Source organism: Nipponia nippon, unplaced genomic scaffold, assembly GCF_047370975.1.
Source record: "Nipponia nippon isolate SJK-2023a ecotype South Korea unplaced genomic scaffold, ASM4737097v1 scaffold_6, whole genome shotgun sequence".
In the NCBI taxonomy this organism is placed as follows: Eukaryota; Metazoa; Chordata; class Aves; order Pelecaniformes; family Threskiornithidae; genus Nipponia; species Nipponia nippon.
Genome location: NW_028262380.1, coordinates 28,849,936 through 28,871,855, shown reverse-complemented (window position 1 = coordinate 28,871,855; position 21,920 = coordinate 28,849,936). Strand labels below are relative to the sequence as shown.

The 21,920-nt window shown below is 41.6% G+C and overlaps 1 protein-coding gene across 3 annotated transcripts in view; it reads right to left on the bottom strand.

Annotated features, from left to right (window-relative positions):
* Positions 1 to 14,931, bottom strand: part of GABRB1 (gamma-aminobutyric acid type A receptor subunit beta1) — a 148,320-nt gene extending 133,389 nt beyond the window's left edge. For 2 of the 3 annotated variants that reach the window (XM_087736447.1, XM_087736448.1), the window contains exons 1-2: positions 14,640 to 14,703; positions 14,487 to 14,554 (exon numbers count right to left, since the gene is read on the bottom strand). Coding sequence is in view for 1 of the 3 variants with exons in the window: in XM_087736446.1 (XP_087592572.1) it covers positions 14,487 to 14,554; positions 14,640 to 14,731; positions 14,814 to 14,905 (252 nt within the window). In the remaining 2 variants the exon portion in view is untranslated. Of the gene's footprint in view, positions 1 to 14,486; positions 14,555 to 14,639; positions 14,732 to 14,813 lie in introns of those variants that run through there. The other variant, XM_087736446.1, reaches the window with a different exon arrangement.
* Between the last annotated feature and the right edge of the window lie 6,989 nt (positions 14,932 to 21,920).

Below are 21,920 nucleotides of genomic sequence, written 5' to 3'. Positions count from 1 at the left end.
AGGACGCACGATGCTGTGAGGTATTCAGAGACTTCCTTTTATTCTTACACTCGCACTATGTTCATCTGGAAACCTGCTGTACTGGGCAAAGTCTACTGTGCTGACTCAAGTTAAATTCACAGTTGCCTCTTGATATATCACAATATGTCATTCAGTAATCCCACTGAGGAAAATGTAATTACCATGCAACATCTTGTGCTGTCTTGGGATTTCTCAGTAGGTAAGCAAGAAATAAATTCCTGTCAGTACTGCAGGAATACTGTTGTAGAGATGTAGGAACAGACCAGCTGGGTCATAAGCCATGATGCTTTGTTGAAATTACTGGTCACAGGGGACATATTCTTTTTTAGCTGCAGGTTGTATGCCTTTTCTGAGTGTGCAGAAGCTTGCCCACTGTCCAAATGAACACTCATATGATGCATTTAATTCTCATAATATCCCTGTGAGGGTAGGAAGGAAAGAGGAGGAACTGAGGGCCAGAAGAATTGCTGTGTGTCCAGAGTCATTAAAAAATCCATGTAAGAAACAGAAATTGACCTTATGGCTCTACCTAGGACCTCACACCTGAGCCCGTTGTCTTTTGTTCTATAATGCAACAACATATAACCACTGTAGGCACTGATCTCCTGCTGAATAGAGAGGGAAATCTAAGGCTTCTGCACTTATCTCCAAAACGCTTTCTGAGCCTGTCCTGAGCCAGCTGAATCACTGCCTTTTCCTTTGGAATTGGGACCTCCTCTCGCAGCTTTGTTCCACTGCTACAATGATGGCATGATTGCTGGGAGGGAGAAGCATTAGCACCCACATACTCTCCCAACTGCAGCGCAAAATTCAAAGCTCCTCTTGTGGACCTATCCTGATTTCTTAATTTAAAGACAAATATAAAAATAAAATCAAAGGTAGTTGATGGCTCATACCTACAGAGAAAAGAAGAGATTCTCATTTGTGACTTTTAAAGCTTGTATGTCATTCTGATAATGTAGTTGTGGGTGTGAATAATAAAAAAGAAAATGCATAGGTAGTTGTTCATATTCATTTTGTTTCCACTGGAGTTGGCTCAATGTAGACTAAGGAGACTGAGATCTCGGATTACTGTCAGAAAGACTGATAGCTTCTTACATCAACATTTAAGCGTCAGGTTAGGATGGATGAATATAGCAGCAGGAAAATTGTAAAAAAGCTGCAAGGAAAACCAAGCTGTCTGCAAGCCAAGTCTCTGAAATGACAGAGAATATATTCCTGGGAGGATAACGAGCTGCTTGTTTTTTCTCACTTGCTCATTTTCATTTGTTTGCATTTTGCTATTGAGATCATCTCAGATGATTTAGCATAGAAATTAAGCATTTTGAAAAGTTTTTCCTTGATGTCTGTATGTGTTCAGGACAGTTCAGTTTATCTTGAGTTTACGAATGTTAAAGGTAGCATTTTTGCAAGAAAATGCAATTACTACAGTAAAGTATAATCAGCCTGTGTAAGATTGGTTTGTTTCATCACTGATGTATCCTCACTGATTTCAGTGGAACCTAACCAAAGGACAACATGGGCTGAGCACTTCTGTACTCCATGTATTCCACAAGAGCCCTTTGGAGCCAATATTCCAATGGCTCCAATGGAAGAACAGCTAGTAAGTGAGAATCACTTTTTCCCTACCCAGATTTCGAATAGATCTATTTTTCTTCTACAGAATTTCTATAAAAGATGACTTGAGCACATGGACACAGCTAAATATTAGTGAATTAAAGTATTTCAACCAAAGCGTATTGATTCCAAATTGGTATTGGTTTACTATTGCCTGAAGTTTGTCCAGCTTCCTGCTGCAGAGTTTTTGAATGTTGCAATATGTTATGGTGATCACTTCTGTAACTGGAAGGCACATGAAATACTGACTTGCCATTTGCTTGGACTAATAAGTGCAAAATTATGCATCCTAATGAGTTTACTGGATTCATAATGTTTCAAGTATAGAGCTCTGTATTTTTTAATCCCTTTCCACAACATTGTGCTGAATCTCCATTGCTGTAATCATTTGGATGAAGAAAAAAAACCTCAACAACTAAGGACTGTGTATCTACCTGCTTTAGTCCAAGCTCCCTTCTAGCCCCACAAAAAACATCCTTGGAAAAATGCCGACTGCATTGTAATAGGCTTTATGTAGTCCTATAAAAACTAATCTAAACCATAGTATTCCTGTTTTAAATATGATGAAAAGAATTAGCCATCTGTCATGACAGCAGCTTGACCTGATGGGCCCTGCAGAGCAGCAGTGAGATCAGCAGTGTCCCTGCTGAGCCAGCAGTCCTCGCCTGCAGTCAGGTGCTGACGTTGTTCCCTGGAACAACAGGTTGTCATCAGCAGCTCCTCTTCAAACTCGTTCTCTATGATCTGGAGCATCAGTGTTGCCTGGATTTCTGAATACAAGCTGTGCAAAAGTCATTGAAACCATCAGGTCCTGCATGTAATAAGCTTGCCAGAATAATACATGTCTGAATCATCTGCAGATTAATATTTAATCTTTTTTATAAAAAAGGTTTTGTTTCCAATAAGATAGTAGCTTAATAGCTATCCTGCTGTGGGAGGAGGGTAGGTATAAACAGGAATATTACCTCAAGAGAAAAAGTGACTTGTAAACCAATTAAAAAAAAAAGAAGTCAATTTTCTCTTTCCTTTTGAGAAAGAAAAACAACTTTTAAATTGGACAACTTAATGAGCAGTGTTCCTGGACGGTCCTTTGTTCTGTTACCCTCTGACAGAAGGAGGCAGTTCAGGAGCTGACCTATCATTTTAATTGCTTCTGGCTTCTGCTGATGTGAAAAGCAAACACCTGACACTGAGGACACTGCTGGCTGCTCTGCTGCTCTTTGCTAGTGCTGCACTTAATGAACTGAAGAATTGATATTAATACTCCTTAAAAAGTAATTTACAGCATGTTTTTAATGTCTGTTCTTTGACTAACTGGAGTGCTTACAGGTACTTTGAAGGCACTAAAATAAAATAAAATAAAATAAAATCCATGGTGTTTCATAGCAGGCAGTGTAGCAATACTGTACCCATGTCACACTGCAAAATGTCCAGAGACAAACAGTGACAGTGCAGTATCACGTTATTCATGAGAATAGTCTTGACTCATGCTGTTTGTGTCTCCTCTTGCCTATTCCTCTTCTAGGAGCTAGAGAAGTATTACTTACAAAGCATCCCTGTTCCAGTAAGAGACTGAAGAGATCAAACCCAGAGAAGGACAGTGGTTGGACATGGGCTGTATTTCCCTATTTTGTCTCTGGCAGTGGTATTTCCCTGGTGCTATCTAAAGGGCAGAACAGTGTAAACCTCATTTAAGATTACAGGGTTCTGGGAAGTGAACAGTGAAAGATTTGTGTTATGATGTTTTCAGTATTGGCATGATGAAATGTCCATGGGGATGAGACACTCCAGAATGAGGCAAAATTTTTAGCTTCACATGTGAAATTGTCTCACTGAATTGTCCCAGTGCAAAAATCTCCTCAAAGAGCAACTTTCTCTGATAGACTTATGTCATATTGGTGAGAAGAGTCAGGATGATTGCTGTGAGTTGAATGGTTACTACTTTGTTATGTTTGTCTCTATATTTTCCTGAAATATACTCGTCCTTCTCATCAGCTGCTTTGTGCTTACTCTGCATTTCTACTCGGAACAATTAAAAGGAAAGAATGTGTTATCTGGAACATATATTCCTTGGGATCTCAGAAATTCATACCCCCAGTGTGCTTCTAGAAAACAAACTCATTTCTCTTGACAGTGGGAACTGAAAAGATTTATATTCAGGATTCATTTCCAATTGACACCGCAATGACACTGCATTTGCTCCCTATTAGTTTAGGAATTCACAGAGCATTTAACAAGCTGTGAAGTCTGTCATTGCAGATTTGATTCCCAGCATGTTATTGATGTTTTGCAGCTTACTTTTTTTTTTCCCTAGTTGGTTCTGGCACAGTGGATAAAATAAACCCAGAATTTACAGGTGGCTGTTAATCCCACATTTTGTTTCCTTCATAGGAAGCCAGTGACAAAGCTGCACTGCCTGTGAAATGCAATATATGTATGAAGCCTCTGAACCTCATCCATTTCTCTCCTTGACCTAGTGTATTGTTTTGACCAGTGAATGGTTTACAAAAAAATTGGTTAAAAAAAGGATAAATCATCATGGAAGAACACATGGGCGGGAGGGTGTAATTCCAGGCTTGGTTATTCTCTCATGCCAAAGAGTAATGACACAGAAAATTATAAGGAAACAAAGGTTTAAAACTGACGTTAACTGGAGAGCCGCACTGTTCCTGCAAACTGCTGAGTAAACTGTTGAGCTGGTAAAGCTAATATGCGCTTAATTTTACTGGTGTGAGAAATTTTATCCATGAGCATACCCACTGAAACCAATGGGACTATCAGCATCTAGTCATCTTGGATGGGACCAGAGCCCTCGGTGCTTTGTGGGAATTAGTACTGCCTAGAAGCTCCTGAGATACACAAGCATGAACATACCTACCTGCAGCTGACTGCTACTCATGCTACTTCAGCTATGCTTAAGAGTGTTTTCAGGTTAAAAATATGCTGGGGAATTAATTGCACTCCTCTTTTAATATGATTAAGATCCTGAATAATATTTAGACACGGTGTATCTGTTTCAACAGTTTTGACTTTGCTATCTCTTCAGTTCTTTCTATAGGCAATTAAAAAAGACATGACTGAAATTCTTCCATCTCAGCCAAATGGATTGATGAATTTTAATGGAGAACATTTATTCCAACCTTTAATTAAGTCTGGCAGTCTGAAATCATTAATCTTTGCTTTGAAACTACGCACTCTATCATGAGCATTTAAAACCTTACAACTCAATCTTGCTATAAGGCGGATGTCTCTGTGATAATGCAGCTTTCTAGAAGCTGCCTTTGTGCCTTTTAAATTACCTTTCCTTTGTTCATGCTGTAACGCAAACGATTAAGGATTTGCCCCAGCAGAGGATGCAGCAAACCTCAGTGCGACACTGCTTTGGCCAAAAGTAACCTTTTGATCTTGAAAGGCCATTGTAAAGGCTGACAGGCAAGAAATCTAATCTACCTTCTCTAGTCCATATAAATCTTAATACAGAGCTATTGCTTAAAGAAAGAATTGAACAAACTGCATTATCTGGTGTTATTCTGCTAGATTATTCAGTGACTGCTACTACCCATTTCCATGTGAACATATTTGCAGTAGTTTAGCCTTTGGGGTGGAAATAATTTCATTTTAATATGCTTTTTGGAGCACTGCCAGAGTTACAGGCGGTGTTGTATGTGAGGAAAGAGGAATTCTACAAGCATGGAAGTGTGTGCCCTGAGATCCTGAATTCTTTTTCTAGAAGAAAAAAAAAAGGAGTCTCAAAGGGCATTAAAGTATAAAATCTTTCTGGTAGCTCTCTTGAACTCTTTCCATCACCTGCTAGAAGCCCTTATAGCTGTTTTTTTCAGGCTTTACTGATGCTTTAAAATACAGCACACTTAGATGGATGTGAGATGAGACACCCCAGAGAACTCTTCCAGGCAGCTGCTGTTTGGAATGCAGCTATCAACAAAACACATCAGCTGGGGATACTTCTGAATGATGCCAATCTCTGGGTTTGATTTAACAGTTTCAGCTGCTGTTCCAGAGTACTTGGCATCCTGTGAACAGGAACAAGTCTTTCTCATGCTAGCTTTGGAGCTTGTTACTGTTCCTCTCCTGAGGCTAGGATCTTTTCCCACATCAGGGTGAACTGGTGGCGTGACTGTTCCCTCTCTTGGCTGCACAGCTTCAGCTCCAAGTCTGTACTGAACTGAAGTTAGAGGAGAACAGTTAGAACAGCCTAGAGGAGTTAAGGAATACCTTTCAGGCAATACAGTACAAAACAAAGCTGATAAGAAAAAAATCACTAAGTTTTGCAGACCCTTGAAATGTATTCCTAAGAAAAACACTTCGTTTAGAAGATTCTGATATTCTCTCCTTTCCAGAACCATAAGTAGAAAGGTAATGCAGTTGGGGAAAATGAACGTGCAAGCTTTTAATTAAGCCCCTGCCCTGTGCTAGACACATAAGAAAAGAAACATCTCTCAGGATCCTGGAAGAACTTAAAATTTAATTTTATGGATTTGTTTTTTTCTTTTTAGAAAGCAGTTAATTTTGGGGAATGGGTCTTTTGTGTGAATTTTTGACTGTTCCATTATTAAAGAATCATTTGGGACTCTGAATGTTTCAAAAGGTTTGTGCCACTGAACTGCAGGGTTTGTGCACACTAAGAGACCACAAGCTGGAAGTTTCCAGCGGTCACAGCACAGCCATGTTGTTTGCTGTGGGTGCACAAAACAGGCAGTGCTGGGGAAAACCTTGGATTTTCTCATCCACGTAATTGAAAGGCGTATTTCATTGCAGGTGTACTCCTTATTTAGTGGAATCTTAGACTCCCCAAACTGGGTGCTAAAGCTTCCACTAAACAGGGGGAAGGGGTCACCCCTCTCATTTCATATGCACCACTGCTCACCACTGTGATATGATTACTTGTACATTTCAGGAATCAGACCTGGCTGGAGAAGAGTTTTAGGGCATGATTAAGAAAACATGTGGTCCTTTCCTTTGCAGGTGGTCACTTGCTCACTCCAGTGGAAGAGATTTTTGACAGTTCATCACAGTAATACCATCGTATTTCAGACTTGCAGTTGTTTTGGGTTTTTTTTTTTTACTCCATGCTCAGGAGAAAAAAGAAGGTAAGAAGCAGCTTACCAAAAAAATTATGTTAAAAATTCAACTGACTCTAGTAATTTTCTGCCCTTTGCTATCTTGTGCTATTCTATTGCATTCCTGGAATATGTTTTAAACAAACAGGAAGTCTGCCCACTTTATTTCTCATCTTCAGAAATGTACACTCTGCACACGTTATATTATTTGGCTGGACTACCGATGTGTCAGGATGCCCTGTGGTGTCAGATGTAAAATCTGGGCTAGAAGATCAAGTACGCAGGTCAGAACTGAGCTTATCAGCTCTTGAGAAAAGCTGGAAAGTGAGGGTAAGCCACCCGCAGCAGCTAGAAAAAGAAACAATTGAGGGAGTCAGGAGAGTTGCCCTTGTGGGAAACTGTGAGTTTAACATTAGATAAAAAAATCACATCTTTTCTATGAAGGGTGTTCATAGCTATCTTGTTTAAACCTTGAAACCAGGGAAGTATTATGCCTGTCAGGCTAAAAAGAAAATTTGGAATACAGGTTTTATCATCCCTGAAGCTGGTCTCAGGTTAGTTTAACGTTTGAAAAATTAAGATATATCCACTTTCTGGATCATATGAAACAACATTTAAATTATTGCTTTATCCTTTTTGCCTACTTGTTAATTTTGTTGAAGAACTGCTTATTTATGTAGTCAAATGAAAAATAACACACCAAAACATCCAATAACAATGACCCAGTCATTTAACCTCGAGCTGCCTATTTCTGCACTCATTCCATGTTTCACTCTTTAATATAATTACTCCTGGTTGGAATAGACAGTGATGAAATGATCTGACCTTTATGTATTATTACTTGATTAGTTTTTCCATATTTGCTGGAAAAAAATAAAATCAGTTGCTCAACAGTCTTATTAATATTCATTTCAAGTGCTTTTGCATGTCCTTCATGCTCTTCAAGAGAGTTGCTATATAACAGAAAAGTACTTCTCCTTTCTTCTTCTGCACTACAGCTAAGCAAATTTTCATTAATAATTATGGAGTTTTCTGTCTTTTTTAAAAATCAGTTTAATGTGTATGGACATCTTCAGGCAAATATATTTAGACCAAGGACCATTTATTATCATTGTGACTACTCTGATCACTTCTGTTGCCTCACTGGCTGAGCTGAAGGAGTTTGACTTTTTACTTCTACAGGAACCAGACTTAAGATCACAAAAAAACGAGACTTGGCTGCTGTGATGCAAAGAGGTATGAGATGGGGTTCATAATACCGATTTGGTTCCCTACTATAGAGTTGGTTTCCTACATTGAGATTCACAACAGCCACCATGCTAAATTCTCAGATACTTTATCCAGACAGGGAGAAAGAACAAGATGACACGTGAAACTTTGGCTATGTCTATAAACACAGCTTAAGCCTCCCTCAGCCTGCAAAAAGTGCCTTAAGGTAACCTGCACCCATATATGGAAGTCTCTCTACCATTCCTAAAATTGGGGTCCGATGCATGAGCACTGGCCTGCTAGGATTAATGGGCAAGCTTTCAGTGCCTTGGTTCTAAGCCTTACCCAACCTGAGTGTTTAAATCCACAGGTTTAGCTTCTCTGGACTAAACACCTACCAGTGTAAGATGCCACAGCCACTGGGCTGGCATCAGCCCTAAAGTAAGGGGAAGCCCTTCTGTTCTTCTAGGCCCTGGAGGCATCTATATTATTGCCTTGGATTTATAGGAAAATTTGTAAACTTTAGTGTGTATTTATATAAATATATTTATATATATAGTCAAGTTCATCTTGTGTGATCATCCCAGAACTCTTGAAATTAGGCACAGCTGACTATCAGTGAATGTTTATTATTGTTAAGGGGAGTTCTGCCTCCTGAATGTGTTAACCAATCATTATTTTATAAAATAGAAAAAATCAGCTATGAAGTCAGACCAGGTTGCTTGATCCAGTCAGGTCTGGCAGACCACCAAGGATGGAGGCTACACAACCTCCCTGGGCATCCTGCTCCTCTCCTGGACTGTCCTCAAAGGGTAAAAAACCCTCTTCCTTACATCTAGTCTGAACCTCTTTTGTTTCCCTTCATGTCTGTCATCTTTTGTCCTCCCACCCCATTCCTGTGAAAAGCCCAGTTCCATTTTCTCCCTAACCTTTTCACAGGTCCTGGGAAGCTGCCTCTGAAGCCATCTCTTTCCAGGCTGAACAAGCCCTGGTCCCAGAGCCTCTCCTCACATAGCAAGTGCTCCAGCTATGATCAGCTTGGGTCTCCCTATTGAACTTGCTTCTGTTCAACATCTTTCTTGTATCAACATCTTGTATCAACATCTTTCTGTTCAACATCTTTCTTGAAATATCTTTCCGGCTGGGGGGCGGAACCCAAAATTGGATGCAGTACCTAGATGTGATCTAGTGAGTCCTAAGTAGAAATCATCGGTTCCCTCAACCTACTGGCTGTGCTCCTGTTCATGCAGCTCTGGACACAGATGTCCTTCTTTACTGTTGTTTATACAATGGAACGAAACTCTAATCCTCTGTTTCAACCTGCAGAGTGATATCTGCTCAGTCAAAGACTGCTTATTTATTTGGCTTGGTTCTGATGTTCAGACTGTGTGGAACATATTCTGTTGATTTCTGTCATTTTTTGAAGGAAATTGAGCAGTTAGACTGGTGATAAACAGCAAACACAGCAAACCTGTGCAGATCCCAAAAGAAGTAAAATACATCAACACTGTTTGCAGAACATGACTCTGTGAAATTTCAAACAGAAAAAGCATGAAGTATCCCAGACAGACACACTCTGAAGATCAAGAAGATTCTTTCTAGATATCATGTGGGGGGAGAACACAAGTTTGTTCTTCATTTTTCCACACTTGCAGAACTGGGTTTCACTACTCAAACTGAACAAAGTAAGATGCTCTGAACTAATATACTCGAGCCTTCAAACAGAGAACTGTTTGTAAGCCTCTAAAGTAATATATCTGTAAACTTTTAGTACATCAGAAAATGCATTTCTCTTTGATTCAATTTCTAATGTAAGCTAGCGTTTCAGCAGTAGGCCTGGGAGCAGCCCTAAAGCAAGAAAAAAACAGAAATACTATAGTTTCCAGGGAAAAGTAAGTAAGTGTAGTAAAAACGGATGTCTGACAACATGGGCAGTGGAGCTTTAAGTACTGTGGGAGACACTTCATCCTCCAAACCAATGACAATCTGCAGTCATGACAGAGTGAGGGATCAAACATGACACGCAGGTCTACTCTGTGCTGCAAACACATGACTTCATCATTCAGCATAAGCCATGCTTCTGGCGTCTTCTATACTAGAAGATAATGGCTGTCTCTATGTCTAATTTCTTATGTATAATCATACGGGCTAGAAGGATTGAGATGGAATATGAGAGGGTGGTATCACGTAAAATGGATGGGGGAAAAAAAAAAATCTATGCAGCCTGCTTATTTAATTATCAGTTTTCCCAAGGACAGAAAAAGTGAATGTTTTAAACTAAATTAAATTCTTTCTGGGGCAAAAAGATGTTATCCAACAGGTTGAGATGTTGACAGCATAAAAGACAAACTACTTAAGGAGAAATCTTGAGAACCAGGTAGTGACTTTTGAGCAGCATGCAACAGATGACATCCTGCTACTCTGCAAGATTTGTGACTTATTTGGGAGATCAGACAAATGTCAGAGCCTCGAGTAAAAGTGACTTTGGGTGTACAGAAGCTGAAGAATTATACTTCTTTTGTCAAAGAATGATGAAACATTCTTTCCATGTTTTCTTTACCCTCTTTTTGCTGGGACACAAAACCTTCAATCTGCTATCAAACAAACCAAATCTTCATCATCAGTGTAAAATCAGTATGGTAGGTCAGGAACAGTGTTCCCAATATAAAATAATGGGCTTTTATTTTTCTTTTTGGTGTCTCTTTTAACTGCTCTATAAAAGATTTTTTATCACATGCACTTGTTTTCAAAACTTTAGAACATGTCCAGCTATCTTTTCCTTATTACAAAGGTCTGACCACCTGCTCAGTAGGAAATACATTTTAGAGAAAATTGTCATGTACTGCATATAATTTTTTTTTTACAGAGTCCAGCTACTTCCTGATTGTTTCCTAGTAGATAGAGCAATATGTTATTTGTTTGCTTGCCCTGAAGCTTGAAGGTAGTTACCATGAATCATGCTATCCATGTTTATTTTTGATGTACAAGCAGCACCTTCTGTTAACCATGTAAAGGTATCAGAGTAAACCAGACAATTCATATCACAGCAGCTTAATAGATTTAGTTGTTTTCTTAATAGATTAAGTTAGTTCTTAATAGATTAAGTTGGTTCTTAATGAACTCTTTATATTCATGTAAATGTCTGATATACTTCTAAAGGAACTCTGTCATGGATGCAAGTTAGCTGCACAGTCATTAACTGAGACAAAGCAAAGGGTCACCTTGTACCTTTGGAAGGGAATGCTTGCAGTTACTGTAGCAAGGATGTGAAAATCTGATGGAAACAGATTAAAACTTATCTCATGATATATTAGGAAGAAAGTATGGTTAGAACCGGGCAATGGTCATTAGAACTTTTACATTCTACTTCTGCTTGTTCAATGTATGATGAGCTCTTCAGCTTATTACCTGCAAAAATCAATATATGACAACAGACCTGATGCCAAATGAGAGAGTCATGAGAATGAGTGCTTCAATTAATCCTTCTGTAAAAGCTGCTACGGCAGCTCACTACAGTATTATTGAACTACCAAGCAGCTATAAAACAATGCAGTTTAAAGAGCTGAACAGATGAGGACTGAGTTCTCGGGGGAAATAACAGAAAAGCTGACTTCAAGGCTGTGTAAGCCTCAATTCATTAACTGAGTAAAGTATTTCACAATAGTTTAATATATTTGAAGAAGCCACTACAACTACACAAGCTGCTTCAGCAGACAGTTATTACTGATGGTGTTCACAGAACTCACAACAGTTCTGTTGTCTATATTTCAACTTTTTACTGGAGGACTGGATTTACTTGGACATACAGATCAGCCTGTTGACTTGGCAGACAGCCTACAGCCATGACAAATTCTCAGCTAATGCACCAAAGGGGGTACACCTCCTTCATAGCCTAAAGAGAGAGATATATATTTAATCTTTACTCTTATTTAAGCACCGAGACTGGAACAGAAAATGTAAACCTGCCTGTAGGTACCAGGATTTGGAATAGCTGCCTCTGTCATTCTGGAAATAAGGTTTCATGTGCCTGAGGAGAGCGAAGGGATGAGACAACTCCCTCTATTACTGCTAGGGTGAGAGTGACCGAACAGAGCTCTGGTGGAGTCCAACCAGACTCTCTTGCCAGGAAGAGCTTACACGAGGCGGCTGTTGCTCTCTCTGCTTATGTTACCGGTTTCCTTCAGCAACAAAACTGCCCTATAGACAACAGAAGCTATAAACTAGCATCTTCTGGTAAACATTTCTGGCTCTGAAGCCACAGAATGGTAGCTCTTACTAAACAAAGACAAAAATAACCTACAAGACAACAGTTTAAAAGGAAAGGAGAGAAAGTGAATGATTCACAGGTTGCTGCAACTTTAATCATTTCAAGGCTGTGATTCTCAAAAAGTACTAGAATAAAGCATTATTTTACTAGGTAGAAAAAATTTTCTTAAGCTGAAATATCGATTCCTTCATTTCTGCAATGATGGATGAAATTATTGATCATTCCCCAAAGACTATATAACAGTCTCTAGCAACACAATAAAGACCTTGCAACAAAGAACACTCTAGACATGGGTATGTACAGGTAAGCACTTGTGATATGGGAAAGCCCCTTTCAGACTGATTCAGAATGGCGACTGTTTTTTCCATATTTTGCCTTAAGAAATGAGCTGTTGGCTATACCTGGGAATGGCTGCATCCTCTCGTTGTGAGAGATGTGGCATTTTATGAAATGAAAACATCTTACTTTTTTGACCAGTCTTAGTTAAGCTGCGCCTTCCTGCACATGGAAATTAGTTAAAGAATCGATCTAGCATGTAACTTTCCTTGACTGAAAACCAGAAAGTTCAAATTACAGTTCCCCAGGGGCTGTGCAAGCGTTGGAATGGAGGAGGAAGTTGCATGTTGGATCTATCAAAGCTAAGTAGAAATGCTGTGAGCTGGTGCAATGCAATTAATGTCCCGTGACATTGCCACTGGCAACTGTCACATCTCTCACTGCCCCTCCCAATTAACAGTATTTCAAGTGTTGAGATTTTACAAGATAAGTTCTGGACCTTTCAAAGCAGGTATCTTGGTGATGGTGTTTGCTGTGTTTGGCTTTCCCAGGGTGTACCACTTTGTAGAAGCAGCAGTCCTGTTACAGGGTGGTAGAAACAGTTCAGAGTTGGAGTAGATTTGTTCTTCAACTATTTTCATAAGGTCTATGTTCTGTTTTCTCTGCCTCATCTGCACAGTCCCTACCATGTTCCTCCCTGAAAGTACAATACAGCAACAGGTACTCCAGGAGCCGAAACTTGCAAAATGTTGTCTTCGTGTGGTATTAGCACTCTGCAGAGCCTGGTATGCTACACCCAATGTGACAAATCTCTGTTCCTCCCCATTCTGCCAAGCATATTTATAAGCAAACGCAAGTTACACACAAACAGGAACTGTGTATATAAAACAAACAACAGGAAAACCTAAATATGAAAATGAAAACAACCTCTGAAGAGATTGTTTTAATGACAACTATTAACTAATATACCAAGGAAAAAATCCCTATTCTTTGGATGGGCAAATAGCACCTTTTTTTGAGTGAAATAAACTGATCAGGATGGAAATGTAAGGTTGCTAGCTTCTTTTAACTAACTTCCCCTATGGAAAGAAAGCATCTTAGATTTTCATGAGAGACCAAACACAAGAAAAGAGAGTGAGAGCAAAATGCCCATGGTGCATGCTAATCCAACACGATGTTGTAAAATGTTCAAACTTGTAACTGATTTTTCATTTTCTTCTGGGAAAAGGCTGTCAAACGAGGCAAGCACTATGCAGACACATTTAAGCCTGCATGTCTATTAGCATTCCTTCCAGCAGCAGAACTGAAATCAAATGCAGTGTGTTTCACACCTGTAGCTAGGAGACTTTTCTGATTGTGATAGCTGGATAGACAACGTCCTTATGTACTCGATCAGCAAGGTTGTTTTTTTTCCCCCTTCTACAAGAAAGAGAGCGTTTTCTAGAACCTCCTTTTTCTTTTCTTTTTGCACCTTTTACTCAACACCGCTAGCTTGCAAAGTGAAGTGTCTAACTCTTTGAATCATTTAACATGAAAAAAATGCACATCTGCCCATCTGGTGCTACAGCTCAAGAAACGCCAACGTTTCTGATGACAGCTGTTGATCACGCAAAGGGCAGAGCAGTTGCAGGCAGAACCCAGAACCTCAAACTCGTCGCAGGTATCTTGATGCCGGCAGGGAGCGTTTCTGGAGTGCCAATTCAGGCGCGCAAACGTTATCTCAACAAAGCAAATAACTTTTCCTAGCAACCGCGATGTGCTGGGCTATGTTGCAGTATTTGCTCTCGCTGGGGAGGCAGCCCCCTCTGCAGCGGGCACCCGGCAGGTCGCCGCCCGCCCCCGCGGGGCTGGTGCTGCCGGTGGGGACGCGCCCGCCCCGCCGAGGGCCGCCGACCGCCTCCGCAGCTGCGGAGGGGTGCGGAGCTCGGCGGCGCGCCCGGCAGGCGGCGCGGGGGGCTCCACCGCTCCGGCGGGGAGCCGGCGGCGGCGCCCTGCGGCCCGGCCCGGGGGTCACTCACCATGTTGACTTCTGAGACCACGTCGATGCTGGCGATCTCTATCCGCATGCCCACATCCACGGGCGGACCTGCGGGGGGAGCGGGAGGCGGCGTTAGGCGGCGGGGGGCGCCCGGCGGGCTGGGGCGCGGGTCGGGGGAGCGCGGGCGCCTCACCTCCGAAGTCGGGCCGGAGGCGGATGTCGTAGCCCTGCAGCAGCCTGTCCACCGTCTCCTTCACGTAGGACATGTTGCTGGGCCCGTCGGCGCTGCGGGAAGGAGCACAGGCGGGTTAGGGAGGCGCCCGGGCGGCCCCACGCCCGCACCCCTCCGCGTCCCGGCGGCGCTCACCTGCGCGCCGCGCACGCCACAGCCAGCACCAGCGGCAGCGACAGGGCCCGCGGGCCGTCCCGCCTCGCCGCCGCCGCCGCCGCCCCCACCATCCCGGCCCCGGCCGCGCCGCCGCCGCCTCGCGGGGGAAGAGCCGCGGACTGCAACTTGGCGCGGAGCGGAGCAACAATTCCCGACAGCAGGACGCATGCGCGGAGCGGAGCGCCGCGGCCCCCGGGGGGCGCCTCGGGGTGCCTCTGCCCGCCGCGGCCCGCCTGCGGCGCCCCCGACCCGGGCCGGGCCCGACCGGACCGGTCCCGCCCCGCCGCGGAGGCGCTGAGGGAGCTGGCGCGGCAACAGGTGCCGGCGGCGGGGCGGCCCTGCCGCAGCGGGCGGCGAAGGCAAGCGGCTGCCTGGGCGGGTCGGAACCGAGAGCCCCCGGGCTGGCGTGGGGGGCTGCCGCGGCCGGGTGCCGCCGCCCCCGCCGGGGCGGGAACTTCTCGTCAAGAGCAAGTAAATAATTGTCAAGGGCATTTCTCTGTGAAAATTCCCACTGACAGGCTCTGATGCTAATGATAACGTCCAAGGGAATTGGCAAATTGGAAAGAAATTGCACGGTTTGGTGCAAATAGTACTTCGTCCAGCTGTGAGGGCTTAGCTGCATCCCTGCGTGGCGCTGCTCCTCCAGCACGTTTGTCGCTGGAGCGGCCCCGCGAAAGTACCCGCTGTGGTATATGCAGGAGATCGCAACAGATTTTTAGTTGCTATTTTTCAACCAAAGTAATTGCTCTTGCGTTTAGAAGGGGATTTTTTTTTTTTAAGACTGTATGAATTGATGCTCTGTCGTAGCCTGGGCTCATGAGCAATATTACATGCTGACTAATCGGAGCCCTGTCAACAGTTTTCTGACTTTGCCAGTGCCGCTCTGTTTCCCTGCACCGTAGCTCATCAGAGATAACATTTATCCCTTTCAAATTCAGCCCACCTCATCTGTGCGCTGTACAATCCTGCGCGCTGACCTTGGGATACGTATTTGATGTTTTTGTGGCTCCTACAGTGTCGTGCAGACTTAACTTCTGAGAAAAGCCAGACTTTTGGTGATGCCTTCGTGGTTGAAATATGCCACGACATTTGAAAAGTGCAGGAATATTGAAATAGCTGGTTTGTGACACAAAGTCTAGTGATAATTTTGAACATTTTAACACTGCATATTTCTATGTAAATCTGTCACTCTTGGAGAAGGAGCACAGCACGCTTCCTGAGAGATTACCACAGGAGTCTTTCACCCTCACAGCTACGTCCGGTAACCATGACAGTACAAGTTTATGAAAATAATTATTTTATCGATGGTTTGCAACAGTAAAATAAATATTTTCAATTGGCTTTGAGGACTTTGGCAGGAGCTTTTAAAATGTACTAATCACGATGAGTACATTTTAGTAGTGTTCAACTGTAATTGGTTACAGCACTTTTTAAAAAAACTTCCTACCCATAGAAGTCTACCAGAAGGTATCTTTTTATTCAGAGTTTTATCAGACATAGCCATAATAAAGTTACCTGGTTCCTCTGAAGCACTGAATTAGGATTTTCCATGGGATGATAGAGTCCCATTCTACTTCTTGATGATGTGCAGGATTATATGCTGTAGATAATTTTAGCTTTGTCGTAAGCCACGTGTAAGTCAGATATGCCTGTATGAAAGTGAGACCACTGCTCTTTATGGTTGTCAAAATCTGTCTTAAGGGATAAGTGCAAGGGTTTATATGAATTCTTCATTCTCTGTACACTTCAGGGCAGCTTTAGTTCAGACTAGCTGTAGTCCAGTCCCTGGACTGAATGCCCATTAGTGGTTGAAATGTTTTAGGTGCATTTCTGGAGCTTTATCATCTGGTTGGAAAAGGCGTGAACTAAGCCTGCCCTGCAGGTCTCCTGACGTTAGGGATGCCTCAGCCCTGTGTGGAGACAATACTGAAAAGAGCCCTCAGTAGTAGGCGCTTGGGAACAGAGAGGTTTATGTGGTACTTTTAATAACCACACAAAGGAGGAGCTGCGTGGCATTACACTACAGCAGCAGGGGTGGTGAGAAGGATCCTTTTTGCCCCATGGGGTGGATGATGGGAACACGTCTGGGACCTGTCTTCTGTTGCTTCCAGGACTGAAAAAGATAAATTAACAGCAGGACTTCCACTTTCCCACATGTTACCAACTGAAATGCTCAATAGTTTTATCTGCAGTTTGAGAACTTGAAGTTCTGCTTGCTTTGCAGAAGATCTGTTTCTAGGAAAATACAGCATGCTTTTCCAGGCCACCAATGCAGAAGTATCTTGTTGTAATTTTGATAAAAATACTCCTTGCAACATAATTCTTGCTTTCGGCAGCTCTTTAACGAGCCCTTTTACAAAGAACAGGTGACATCTAAAATGAGTGACCATGGCAAAGAAAGAGGCAAACTTTCAAAGCCCAGATATTATCACTATCGTTCACAAATATTTTCTAGAAGCTTTTACAGGTAACGAGACATCTGGTGGTCTGATTTATGAATGTGGTTAAGACTGCAGCTGCTTCTGCAGTCAATAAACTTGATTCAAAATACAGCAGTGTGTCTTTCCATCCACTCCAGTGGGGCTGGCTCACTCCTTCAGGCTGAGCGAAACCTGATGGCTCCCCAACATGGCTTTTAGGCATCTTTGAATTTGCTAAGCGCCCCAGAATTTAAGCACATAAGGAGATGTGCTGCTTTGCACTTTTGGTTGCTTAGTGCCTAAAACGGCAAGGTTAATATGGAGACTTTTACTACTAGTTTGCAATATTTTTAAAGAAAACCAGACTTCTGTGGTGGCTTCAGTTTCTGCTCTTATGGTCTTTTCTTACGGTTATTTTCTCATATTTGTTGTTCAGTAATCTCTTTTCTTTAAACCATTGCTAACAATAATGCCAAATTGCTTTCCCACTCATTTCTACGCTGGTTGTAGTATTTATAGGGTCTATGAGACAGACATACATCTTGTAGATAAGATTTTTTTTAAATATTTTCTGGGCTGCGTTAGTGAAGGTAGGCCTTTTGGGTGGGGAATAGTTTCATCTTGATTAAGCATATATAAACACTAGTAAACTAAAACAACTGAAATCCACTAGTTTTAACATAGTAGCCATGACTTTTTTTTTCATATTCTGAGGCATGTCAAATGCTTACTAGAAGCAAGACAAATAATATAATTGCAAAGTATGATTCATAAAACAGTCCTGGGCCAGTTGCATGTTCATTTTCTGCCTTCGTTATGCATAAACTTTCAGGAGGGAACCTTTTTTCTTACACAAAGAAATGTTTCCAGTTTATTAGAGATCTTTTTTGCAATGTTCATTTTCATTTGGAATCAGAAAGTTTGCACAGTACAAAGATAATGTCCTGCTCAGACAATGTTGGCTAATTAAAAAGAATGCGTGATCACTGAAAAAAAGGGAAATTCTTCCTGTTTCCCGCTGGGTAAGATCTGTAGGAAGGAAAACCACAACTTTTAATGAAACTAGGGGAAACAAATTGCAAAAGTGGTGACTATGCAATTTCTCTCTAGTGATACTTTGTGCCGCCTTAAATGTAGAACAAGGGAAGGTGTGTCTTTGTGATTCTGCTCAAAACAGAGAAGGGGAGCTGTGTGCCTCACACCGTGCACTTTGTATGTGGAGGTGATGACTGAAAATGCTAATAGTTGTAATACTGACTGGTTTGAGTGACTGGAAATAGGGACTTGCAGACCCAGGATACTCGTAGTCTAAGCGTCCAACTGGACTCGCAGTGTTCCAGTCAGTTGGGAGAACTATTGTGGGAACAGGTACACCGGCCACAGGCCAGAAGCAGGACTGGTGTTAAGTGTGAAGGCAGCATCATTAATTAGCAAAATTGCATTACAATGTAACAGTGTGCACAGAAAACAGAACAGGAAACCGAGCTCAGGATCTTTGGATTTTTCATTGTCAGACATCTGTGCCCTGCTGGTTATTTGGCTGTGTGGCTTGTCAGACTGTATACACCCCAGGTAAAAGAAAAATGAGAATTAGGATGGATATAAGTTTTTTTTTTACTTAGCACTGAGCAGGTGACATTTTGTAGTAACTGTGCTGATAAGGTATATTCAAAATTTTAGATAAAATTTTCAACTTTATAAAAATTAAGCTAAATGGTTGGGTTTGAAAACTGTGAAATGAAACCTAGGAACTCTGAAATGACTACGTTTGCAGGTAAAAAACAAACTCTGTTAATATTTACGCTTAAAGAAGCAGGTAATGAAATAGGTCACATATTTCATCTGCTTAGTGATAATGCTATTGTCATTTTATACCTACCGCAATCCCTTCAGTCAAATGCAGCTTGTGAGCAGTCTTCTTGGATGGCAGAAACTGGCAAGCTGGAGATACTTTTAGTGTGCTTTGGGGATTTCAGTGCAGCAAGAAAGCTGTGCAAGCGATCGAGAAGAGCTGCGGAGTGACACACTGAACTGGTGCTTTATCGTGGGATCTGTAGATGGTGTGGTGCTGCCCCGCACTGAGGAGAGCACCTCACCCTGCCAGCCATTTCCCTCAGGAAATATAAAAGGTACAGCTCAAAACTCATGCCCTCTTCATGCCCCATTTTTATCCCTCTTTTTATATGCTGTAAAGATCAATTAAGATGTTCTTAGTGCAGGTTCTACTTTCTTTTAAGAGCCTGTAAAACACTTAGGACAGTGCTTTTAAAGAATTAATAATAAATATGGAAACTGTGAATTGAAGTTAGTCACCTTTAATAATCAAAGTGAGAAGAGAACATATAATAAGAGCTATAGGGTTCTTTTTGTCCTGTAATATGTACAGCCAGAACAATTTAGTGAGTCTTTAATCATATCAGATAAACATCTGTAACGCTCATTTGAAATCCCTTTTTAGATTTCCCAGCCTTGTGTCTACCTCTCATCCAACATCCTTTCTTAACATTACGGAACTTGCTTCCTCGCTGGGCGTGCAAGTCCAGCACTGCATGCCTAATGATAGAAACCCACCTGGCAGTACATTTCTTTGCCCCTTGCTACCTGTGCGAAACAACTCTGCTGACTTTCTGAGTCCTTCATCCTAGGTGTGGGAGACTCACAAGCTCCTTCTCCTTCTGATGCTAGCTCAAGAGAAGTAGTAGAGGCTGAAGATTAAGGTCTTTATGCCAGATGCTATAGAGATTATCAAAAAAGACAATCCTGGCTTCAGAGAACAAACCATCCAGGATAAGTTAGGAGGACATTCAACAAGTGTTGAGACAGACATGAAGAAGGTGAAGGCAGCAGTTAGTCTGTATGCATTTGCATAGTTTAACAGCCTCAGTGGGCATATTAACAACAAGTAGCCAGTAGTCTTTAAGTGTTGCTGAAAAAAGGCAGCTGTAGACAGCACTACAGAGGTTGGTTTTAAGGAGATATTTCAAGAACAGAGACATATGAAGTGTGATATTGTTATGATTCCTGTTGAAAGGCATTTCAGGTACTTCCTTTTATACAGTTTCTAACAACTGAGGTTTGTTGGTGCTGGTGAGATGTCAGAAGCAGGACAGAAAGAGTTAATACCTGATGTATTATCCTGTAGAAACTGAGCACACATAACAGGCTGATGCATACCATGGCAAGTTGCGTATATATTTGTAGGATTGAGACCTTTGCTTCTATGCTTTTTAGGCCTGGTCCTGTCTTTATTTGCATAGGGGTTTTTTTGGTATAACAAATGGAACACTGTTACTGGAATGGCCCAGAAATTATTTTTCTGATAAATGGAGTTCATTTTCTCCAGCTTTGCCTTTTCTGCAAAACCCTATTTAAATTGTCAGGTTAAATAAGTCCTTTTAAAAGTAGTGAGTAGAGAAATACGAGTAATATTCTCAGAAGTATTTTACCACACTGAGCCACTAGAATGCAATGTGTCTCTTTGTCCCATTTCAGTGATGTGATGTGCTTGCTATGTACACTTATGAATCTGTGAGTCACGTAAATAAGAGCCTAGCCTGTTTGCTTCTAGCAATAAAGAGACGGAATGGCTGAATTCAGTCACACAAGCAACTTTTCTGGGGTTATTTTCACATAAGCGTGTTGATCAAAGCATTCCTTCGTCAGGAAGAAGAAAGAAAATACTTAATCAAAATGAACTTTTCTTTGAGAAAAGATAGATTTCTGCATTATTTACTCTCAAGAAATTTAGAATTAAAAGATACTCCTTTCAAAGCCCTCAGCAACCTGATCTATCTTTGAGGTTAGTGCAGCTCAGAGCAGGAGCTGAACTTGGCTCTGAAGTTGAGCAGGAGGTAGGCTAGATAATTTCCCCTTCTAATTTCAAGTGTTTTGTGATCTTGTTACTCTAAAGGGTGGTAACGTAGCTGTCTGCCTCTACTTATGGTTTACAGTTCTTCCATGGAAACTATAGTTTCCCTTCCTTTGTTATCTCCAGTAGCCCCTGCTCACTTGCTGTGCTACATTGCTGGGGAGATAGGCGGCCTTAATTAGTTTTTCCTCCAAGATAGTTTTACATTAAAAGTTTTGTCTTTCTTTACTTCAGTCTGATTTGGGATGAAAACTGGGTCTGAACACTGGTCTTTTCCATTGGTCGGCACTTCCAGTTTTAAAATTAGATCTACCTGAAAATATCCTTAGTGCACTGGAGACCCAGCCTGCAAATTCATACTCCTCAAACAGCTAACTTCAGTAAGAAAATAAACAAGACATTTTGGTTGAGATTGTGTAATACTTGTTTTTTTAAAAGGTTGTGCTTGTATATGGTAACACCCTAAAGAGTAAAAGCTAGAACAGAGCAATAAGGGTCACCGCAAATAGAAACTGTTCTCTATCCTCTTGCCATTGCACCTGCATCACGAAAGGTTGGCATTTCATATTTCCACTCATTACCAAGGTTGTCTGCTGCCACCAAGGACAGAGGTGACAAGAAGGAAAATTTGCATTATATTTCCAGAATATGTTTACAAAATATTTCACCTCTCACATTTAGAAGTGAGTATTAGAAAAACAGCAAAATATAACAATAAAAGCTGCCAGACTGAAAACTTGCAGGCTGATTTCTTGCTGATGGCAAATTCCTCTGGAATTTTGTTGAGTAGATTTACAG